At 35.2% G+C, this 9840-nt stretch overlaps 2 protein-coding genes across 3 annotated transcripts in view; one reads left to right on the forward strand and one right to left on the reverse strand.

Annotated features, from left to right (window-relative positions):
- The window catches only part of LOC107722960 (transmembrane protein 8B-like), a 9971-nt gene extending 5007 nt beyond the window's left edge, over positions 1-4964 (forward strand). Inside the window, exons 7-13 of the mRNA XM_016531458.1 lie at positions 1529-1622; positions 1706-1823; positions 2115-2254; positions 2355-2533; positions 2650-2796; positions 3460-3576; positions 4253-4964. Coding sequence (XP_016386944.1) covers positions 1529-1622; positions 1706-1823; positions 2115-2254; positions 2355-2533; positions 2650-2796; positions 3460-3576; positions 4253-4546 — 1089 coding nt within the window. The 3' untranslated portion in view covers positions 4547-4964. The remainder of the gene's footprint in view (positions 1-1528; positions 1623-1705; positions 1824-2114; positions 2255-2354; positions 2534-2649; positions 2797-3459; positions 3577-4252) is intronic.
- A 2063-nt stretch (positions 4965-7027) lies between these two features.
- The window catches only part of LOC107722934 (regulator of G-protein signaling 11-like), a 21571-nt gene continuing 18758 nt past the window's right edge, over positions 7028-9840 (reverse strand). The window contains exons 14-17 of one of the 2 annotated variants that reach the window (XM_016531436.1): positions 8770-8857; positions 8305-8443; positions 7713-7795; positions 7028-7633 (exon numbers count right to left, since the gene is read on the reverse strand). In XM_016531436.1, coding sequence (XP_016386922.1) covers positions 7504-7633; positions 7713-7795; positions 8305-8443; positions 8770-8857 — 440 coding nt within the window. In that variant the 3' untranslated portion in view covers positions 7028-7503. The remainder of the gene's footprint in view (positions 7634-7712; positions 7796-8304; positions 8444-8769; positions 8858-9840) is intronic. The other variant, XM_016531435.1, reaches the window with a different exon arrangement.

Consider the following 9840-nt stretch of genomic DNA (forward strand, 5'->3'; position numbering starts at 1 on the left):
GATGTCCTGATCCAGGGAGGGTCTGTGTTGTACCAAATACCTTCCACTTCTTAATAATAGACTTCACTGTGATAAAGTGCATTGATAAAGCCTTTGACATTTTTTTGTATCCATCTCCTGATTTGTGCCTGTCCACAACTTTATCCCGGAGATCTTTTGACAGTGCCTTGCCACCCATAGTTGATTGTTTGCTTCAGTTGCACTACCAAGAACTGAAATGCTCCAGGAAAGCTCTTTTCATGATCAAAATGACCACAGCTGATCACAGTTGAAAGTCAAATGGCTTTGTGTTCCATTGAGAAGGTGATTAGCTACACCTTATTGAGTTTATAAGTCATGTTTTAGGAGAGGGGGGGGTGAACCTTTTTCCAACTTAGTGATTCTGTTTTTTTTCTGACATGTTGGTGTTATATCTTTCACTTGAGTGTTATAAGTTGCACTGAGTAAATACAGCTGGATAAAACAAAAACTTTGCCCATTTTTATTTCAGGCTGCAAAATGTGATTAATTTAAAGGGGGGTATACCCACTATAGATAGATAGATAGATTGATTGATATAGATAGATTTCATATTGTGTTGTAATATAAATGTAACAATTTTTTCTTCTTGTGTTTGTGACATAGAGTTCTCTGGTTGGTGGATTTGCTCATGTCAAAGCATGTCTCACACCTACTGCTCCTTTACTTCACCTCAACCCTGCATGTGGCCTTTCTTGAGGAGTGGCTTTTTTTCTTGCAATCCTCCCATACAAGCCACCTTTGTGGAGAATTTGTGATATTGTTGTCACACACACACAATGACCACTCTTTGTCATAAATTCCTGCAGCTGCTTCAGAGTCGCTGTAGGCCTCTTGCTAGCCTCTCTGACCAGTTTATTCCTGGCTCTTTCATCCAGTTTGGAGCGATGTCCTGATCCAGGGAGGGTCTGTGTTGTACCAAATACCTTCCACTTCTTAATAATAGACTTCACTGTGATAAAGTGCATTGATAAAGCCTTTGACATTTTTTTGTATCCATCTCCTGATTTGTGCCTGTCCACAACTTTATCCCGGAGATCTTTTGACAGTGCCTTGCCACCCATAGTTGATTGTTTGCTTCAGTTGCACTACCAAGAACTGAAATGCTCCAGGAAAGCTCTTTTCATGATCAAAATGACCACAGCTGATCACAGTTGAAAGTCAAATGGCTTTGTGTTCCATTGAGAAGGTGATTAGCTACACCTTATTGAGTTTATAAGTCATGTTTTAGGAGAGGGGGGGGTGAACCTTTTTCCAACTTAGTGATTCTGTTTTTTTTCTGACATGTTGGTGTTATATCTTTCACTTGAGTGTTATAAGTTGCACTGAGTAAATACAGCTGGATAAAACAAAAACTTTGCCCATTTTTATTTCAGGCTGCAAAATGTGATTAATTTAAAGGGGGGTATACCCACTATAGATAGATAGATAGATTGATTGATATAGATAGATTTCATATTGTGTTGTAATATAAATGTAACAATTTTTTCTTCTTGTGTTTGTGACATAGAGTTCTCTGGTTGGTGGATTTGCTCATGTCAAAGCATGTCTCACACCTACTGCTCCTTTACTTCACCTCAACCGCAGCCAGACTTGTGCTACAGGTTAGTCACAAATAAAAATGTGTGCAATACATGTTTTCCTGCATGTCACATTTGAAGCTCTCTGTGTATATGTGTGCGTGTAGGGCTTATGCAGGGTTATTCGCTGAGCGTGAGCAGCAATGAATCACAGGCACTGTTGAGGATTCCATTCCCAGATGCAGCAGTGTGGTACCTCAGCCTCCAGACCGTGTGCAATGACAGGTCAGTTGTGCGATTGCAATGCGCTACTAGCTCACAGAGTAAGATAGACCCGTCCTATACATTTATATTATATGACTACAGACATTCCTGTTGGTTTTTTTTACAACCTAGAATTGATTAGATCATTAAAAGTGGACAACTATAAGACAAACCTTTTTTCTTTGGAATAATGTGCACTGATGAATTGTGCAAAATAGGTCCAGGAACGTGTATGAAAGTAAATGGCATCAGTTTTAATGTTAAGATGACTTTAAAGCATTTTCTACTTTTGCTCCTGTGTTGTCTTCCCAGTGTTGACTGCAGGAATGCATCAGCCATAGTGAATGTGTCAGTGAGTGTGAGTGCATGCATTGATGACTGTGGGCCGTATGGAGAGTGCAGACTGCTACGCACGCACAGCTACCTCTATGGCGCATGTGTGTGCAAAGCAGGTAGACAAACACACACATACACACCAAAAACTGGCCATAAAGTATTAATAATTAATGGTATTGAGTTGTGGCATTTTTTTGTGTTGTTTGCCGTTGAAAGGTTGGCAGGGATGGGGCTGTACGGATGGAGCCACTGCGCAGTCATACTCTCGGCAGCTGGCTGCAGCTCTGCTCCTCACCTTCAGTAACTTTTTCTTCATCCCACCCATCGTCATAGCACTTTACAGAGGCTACCACATTGAGGCCGCCATCTACTTCTTTAACATGTTTTTCTCCACGGTGTGTTTTTATGTTACAATTAACATAAACACAAATACTTAATTAACACAAATACTGTCTGTCTGTCTGTCTATCACGTTGTGTATATTGTAGTCATAAAGATGTGTTTTTTGCAGTTTTATCATGCGTGTGACCAGCCCGGTGTGACTGTGATGTGTATCATGGACTACGACACTCTCCAGTTCTGTGATTTCTTGGGTTCTGTTGTGTCCGTGTGGGTGACCATTGTGTGCATGGCACGGCTCCAGGATCCTGTAAAATATGTATGTAATGAGCTTTAAATAGCACAACATGTTTAACTATACCTACCTGTTTTTTAAAGGAAATGTTGAGATAAGTACATTGTTACTTTGAAACAACCACAAGCCAGTAAAATATTATTTTTTATTATGTATAACTTTATAATCATGTTATTATATGTATAAATTAGAAGAATAAGTTGTTAACAGATCAATAATCATGAAACTTTTTTATTTTTGAAAAAAGGGTCATATCAAATATTAAATATCCCTCCCCTCCTTTTATTCAAGGGGGTTATTTTTTCATGTCAATTTTGGCTTTCTCTTCACCTTTAGGGTGAAATATCAGACTTCAGTAAATGCCCTCAAACTATTAAGTGTTTCTTAGAGTGAATAGAATGTGGGCCGTCTATTGTTAATATTCGCGTGCTTCTGATTTCAGATTTTAATCAGTTTCTGCAGAATAGTTTCAGTAGATTGTGTTTTTTAGACTGGGAAGGAAGGTTTTGGTTCTGAAACTATTTATATATTACAATGAATTTTTTTTTTTTAAAAGAAATGTTGATTTTTCATTATATGACCCCTTTACATGCATATGCACAATGCTTTAACGAGTAATTATTTACTTAAAGTTAAGTTATGTTTTGCATGTCAGTTTTAATAGCTTATGTTGTTCTTACGTTGCAGTTATTGTTTATGGTGGGCACTCTCATCATTTCTATGGCGATGCAGTTGGACCGCAGGGGGCTGTGGAACCTTCTAGGACCTATTCTGTTTGCTTTGGTCATTATGGTCACTTCCTGGGTGAGCTTGACTTTTCCATTACTCCAAAACATAATGTATTCTTAGATTGTTTTGTTGATATTGAGTCAGACTAGAATTTTTTTTATTTTATTTATTTGTATATATTTTTTTTTTTTAAGTTTTGGGGTCAGAAAAATATTTGTAGAGAAATGGGGTTGTTTATTCAGCAGATATGCATTACATTGATCAAAAGTAACAGCAAAGATGTTTGTAATATTACAAAGTCAAAAAAAAAAAAAAACCTTGGTTTTCACAAAAATATTAAGCAGCACAAATTTATTCAACTGTTATAATAAGAAATGATTCTTGAACACCAGTCAGCATATTAAAATGATTTCCGAAGGATCAAGTGGCACTGAAGACTAGAGTAATGGCTGCTGAAAATTCAGATTTTAAAATGATTTAAAACCATAATAATATTTCACAATATTACAGTTTTTATTGTATTTTAATCAAATAAATTCTTCCTTGGTGAGCATAAGAGACTTCTTTCAAAAACTGATGATAGATTAAAAAAAAAAACTTTTCCGCACTTTGAATTAAAGGTTTTTCTTCATTTTTGTTTTACACAGGGGAAATTACATTCAACTTTAAAATAATGTTGACAATACATCTTAATGTAATGATGAGCAGCTTTGAAATATTTCCCATTCTGTTCTCTTGTGGTACCCGACAGGTTTATCGAGGTGTGAAACGGCATCAGTGTTACCCTCCGTTGTGGCGTCGCTGGGTGCTGTTCCTGCTTCCGGGCATCGTATCTGCATTGATTGGACTGTGTGTGTATGTCTTTGCTCAGACCGACAGCAACTACTACTACACTCATTCCATATGGCATGTCATGGTGGCCACGAGCGTGGTCTTCCTCTTACCACCCCGTGAAAAACACGTTCCCCCCTGGGGCTGGACGAACAAAATCTGTAGCTACAGGAGATGTAAAAATGAGAAAGTAGAGCATTACACTGCCACCTAAATACACTGCTATTGATATTTGCACAAACTGGATTTTCACGGATTTTTACAGTTTTACAAATGTTATTGGTTAACACGTCAAGCTTTATCTGAAAGATTCTCCTCTGCAGTCGCCAGTATGGCTGTAGGCACATTAATAACTTCTTTCTAGGAATAGTTTACCTAAAAATGAATTTTTTACTGTCATTCTAAATCCATAAACCAAATCAAGGGAACACAATAGGAGATTCTTCAGAGTTCATAGAGACCACAGCAGTCAAGGGAAGACTATTAGTGACTTATTTTCTGTTTCTCACAAAGACTTCAGAAGACTTGGAATATAGTGCACAAGTCATAAACACTTCTTCTCCTTTTGTATTTCATTGAAAAAAATAACTGCATACAGGTTTGAATGGCATGAGGGTGAGTAAATAATGCCATAATTTTCATTTTTGAATGAACTATTCCTTTAAACTGGATACTTTTACACTTTTAAACTTTTCAAATGAGTGATTTCACAGAGAACAGCAATGTCTATAAAATATGTAAATTAATAATATAAACGAAAGGCAACTTATGTCATTTGACCCAGTTTACTCCATTAAGCACTTTTGTGAGGTTCAGTTTCTATCGAAATTAATTTATCAGATAAATACACTGCATTTGTCAAGTTCTTTGAGGACAAAAAATTTGTTTTTTTTATAATCTAATTTGAGAAAAAGCGCTATTGATTTCTAGGTTTATACAGAACTTTTATCAGTTGATTTATGAGTAGCGCCACATTGAATCTGCACCCACAGAACTTGGATTGTTTCTGCAGAAAAAAAAAAAACTGTCTAAATGATGACAGAATTTAGATTTTCAAGGTGAAATATTCCTTTAAATTCCAGAGATCGTCTTTCAAAAATCAGCACAGAAAAGTAACAAAATAATTGCAGATTCCTTGTGGACCTGCTTATTACATTAAGAATCATGTTGGGCATTTTCATTACCAGAAAGGACTGTTTTCTGTGTCTCTGAACTATTGTTTGCTTGCTTACACTGGAGAACAGGTACAACCGTTCCTCGTTTAATAGCCAAAATTGTTTTACACTATTATTTACACCACTGTCAGGAATGTACAAGAAAATACCTCCCTTCTTCCTCCCTAAAAGCCTTGGTATTTTTCTTGAGATGTTGCTCTTACTTTTCCAAGGGGAAGAACATTTTAAAATTGTGCTTGCTTGAGCCAGTATGTGAAATTGCACTTGTATTGCACTTGTATTCAAGTATGAATGGCTGAGTCTCCTTAATAGGCTAAAGATGTGTTTGTTTGTAATGGGTATCTGGCATAAGATGACCTGATGTATTTAAGATGAACCTCTGCATTGGTCAAAGCTTTACATAGATATGCATTATACTGTACTTCTGAACCCTCAGGCCAGTTTAAACTTGAAGAGGCATTTAGGTTTAAATGCACATTGCAACTGTCCTTTAAAACTCAAATGTATGTAAATCAGTTTTGTGGTTTTCCATTTAACTGTAACAGCAAGGTGATTCATCTCTTGTTTTTCCAGAGGAGGTAAAGTGTAAAATTAGGGTTGGAATTTGATACAGATATGTTTTACAATGTTTTACATTCATTTTGTATTGGAATTTCAAATGACATTGAAACAAAATATGAGCTAAACAAAGATATTTGCTAATAGTTCCATTTGTAAATCTGTGAATCCCAAAACCTATTCTTCTTTCTTATAGGATTTAGTTTGGGTTTAATATTGGTTATCATGACAATCCTTGTTCTTGTTTGTGTTCATTGGTAGGCCTTGTAAAATGCACAAATATACACTTGTGTTTGGGGTTGAGAATGAGGCAATGCAATTACAGAGAATATGTTTATATTGATGAAGGTACATGTTAAAGTTTCTTTGTTGTTGTTTTTTAAATTTGTGCTCTTGATTTCTGCCTCTTTTTCTTAAAATGTTCTGTAATCTGTATGCCAATAAATGGAGAAATAATTCAATGATTATTTAAAACAGGCTACTTGGTTACTTAATTTTTTTTTTCACTTTTCACAAACAACTTCATTAGAACAAGGTTTAGTATTGTAGTTAAACTTTATAGTTTATGTTAAACATTATCATCTAATTAGCTAATGCTGTGCAATAACATCATAAAAATCGTAATCTTGAAAATAAAATATTAAAAACAGACATACAATGCCGGTCAAAAGTTTGGGGTCAGTTTTTTTTTTTACAATCAGCATATTAGAATGATTTCTGATTAATCATGTGACACTTGAGACCGGAGTAATACCTGCTGAAAATTCAGCTTTGCATCACAGAAACTTATATTTTAAAATACATTAATGTAGAAAACTGTTATTTTAAATTGTAATAACTTTTTGCATTATTGCCGTTTTACCTATACATATATATATATATATAATTAAATGCAGCCTTGCTGAGCTATAAAAGACTTCTGTAACACTACATATGTATGTCAAAGTTTAAGGCATTTCCTTCTTTTAGAGTGATTAACATTAAATCTAATGGGTTTTCTATGTAAACCTGTATCTTTTGAATACTTCTACTGACAAATTCCTTTACTCAGGATTATTTACCAGATACAGATTAAGGTTAGCCTTTTTATGTCAAGTTACCAATAATTTATTATATAGTTTTACACATTTACTACAGATGTCCCATCATGTCACTTCAGGTATCAGCTGAAAGTTAGTGAGATTGTGCTTATGTCTGATCGCATTATTGCTATAAATACATTGTATCTTTGAAACGCACGAAAAGCTGTATTCCTGCGTGATACGATACAGAGAAATGTGAACAGAGGAATCAAGCATTCTTATTACATAATGACCTTTTGTTATACTCTAAAACATCTGTAAAGCACAACAGGAAGCAATGCAGATCCATTTACAACTGTGTTAGGTATCATAAGGTAGCACAAAATACAAATAAAAAGTACATGTTGTGTGCATGTTTAAAGCCGGGATGCAGTTCCAGAATTGCTTTTGAAAGAGTTCTTTGCCTTCCCATCATCCTCTGCAGCTTGGGTGGTGAGGGCAGGTGAGGGGCTGGAGTGACGCTGGCGACGCATGAACGGGAACACACTGGACATACACACAGAAACACACTGATAAGACGTCTCTTCCTCTGCGGACTGATCAATACTGGTTTTATGCGTCTTACCTTTTCTTGGTCTCCTGTGGTACTATGGCTCTGGATAATAAGTTCTTGTAGAGATCAGATTTGAGATAACGAGGGTATGAATCCTGCAAAAAACAAATGATGTCTGTTCAACATTGGCAAGAATATTCAAACCATTTTAGGTTTTGGATGATCCATATTCATTTACACCTCAGTAATCACTTGTCTAGTCTAGTTCATTTACACTACTTCTAAATCTAGTTCATTTACTTACTTTCAGTAAGGACATATTAATTTGATCAAAAGTGACAGAATAAAACTGTTTTCAACATTGATAAGAAATGTTTCTATAATGCTTTCTGAAGGATCATGCGACACTGAAGACTGAAGTAATGGCTGCTGAAAATTCAGCTTTGCTTTCACAAAAATGAATTGCATTAAAATATATTCAAATAGAAAACAGTAACATTTTAAATTGAAATAATATTTCACAATATTACTGTTTTGACTATATTTTTGATCAACTAAATGTAGCCTCGGTGAGCGTAAGAAACTTCTTTCCAAATCTTTTGAACTGTAGTGTACTATATATTCATGCATATTTTGCATTTGATCAAAGAGTTGAACATTATACCTTTTTCATGAGGAAGTAAATGTGCATTTGAGCATCATCCAAGACAAAACGATGAGGGCGCTTGAGTCCTTCCAGGGTCTTTTCCATGGTTTTGCTGTCAATATTCACCCAGCGACTCGCACCAGGAGCCAGGAACTGCCTGATATACAAAATCACATGAATAAGAGACAAACTAGAGGTGATGAAAGACTTTCATTCATATGGCACACTGATTAAAAATGACAGAGAATGGCATATTCTTCTGTGGAGGCCACGGGTCAGTATGAAATATAGACTGGAATATATTTTAAAATGTAAATTATTCCTGTGATGGCAAAGCTAATATTTTTGTGAAAACCTTTTTTTTTTTTTTTCAGGATTTTTTGATGAAGAGAAAGTTCAAAAGAACAGCATTTAAAATATAAATATTTTGTAACACATAAATGTCTTTACCATTGTAACATGGATAAATTATTAAGGTCATACTTGTAAACCTCATCCACTTTCTCTGGAATTTTTGAGGTCTCGCCGTGACGAACATCCTCACAGGCCTGCCAGAAACACAAGTTCTCCGCTAAAAACAAGAGACAAACCGAACACCAAGAAAAGAGGACGAAAGAAGATGATGAGAGGGAAGGGATGAGAAAGAGAATGGGGGAGAGAGAAACATGAAAAGTTGTTATATTATTTATATATACAGAGTGTGCAGTAGAATAAAAATGGAATCTATTAAAGCTCCAAAAGTACAGACGGGAAAGACAGTTTTGGGACACTCTTCAGAACTAGATTAAAATACAAGATGTTTATATAAAGAGTGATTCAAACCAAAAACAAAAAACATGATTTTGGACCAATTCCATGGTGTAAATACCATTTATAAAAGTATCCTATCATTTAGTACTGAAAACTGGTCAATATTGATTTAATACGACTGATATACAACCATACCAAATCATTTTTTGTTTAAGTGTCTGATACGCAGAACTGATTTTGAACTCATTTAATTCTGCTTTTTGACAAAGTAGTTAAATCATTCATCACCAGTCAAGCTGTACAGTCTGCTACAAAGATTTAAATGAACCTGTATAGCAAAAGCTGTTTTAAGTATAACTAAAATATAAAATACGTTTTTGTAATCTAAGATTTTGCTCACTGTTCTCTTATCTCATCAACATTTCTGTAACACATCTGACATACACCATTCAAAAGTTAGGTTTCAGGTTTTTTTTTTTGGCAGTAAAATTGGCAGTAAAGACATTTATAATGTTACAAAAGATTCCTGCTTCAAAAAATGCTGTTGTTTCTAACTTTTTATTCATCAAAGATGGAAAACAAAATCATGGTTTCCTCAAAAATATTAAAGGAGACATATTATGCCCCTTTTTACAATATGTAATATAAGTCTCTGGTGTCCCCAGAATGTGTCTGTGAAGTTTCAGCTGAAAATACTCCACAGATGATTTATTATATAATTTTGAAAATGCCTATTTTGAGTGGAAGCAGAAACACGCTGTTTTTCGGGCCTGTCTCTTTAAATGCAAATGAGCTGCTGCTCAC

The sequence above is a fragment of the Sinocyclocheilus rhinocerous genome, unplaced genomic scaffold, assembly GCF_001515625.1.
Source record: "Sinocyclocheilus rhinocerous isolate Xijiao unplaced genomic scaffold, SAMN03320098_v1.1 scaffold3, whole genome shotgun sequence".
Classification (NCBI taxonomy): Eukaryota; Metazoa; Chordata; class Actinopteri; order Cypriniformes; family Cyprinidae; genus Sinocyclocheilus; species Sinocyclocheilus rhinocerous.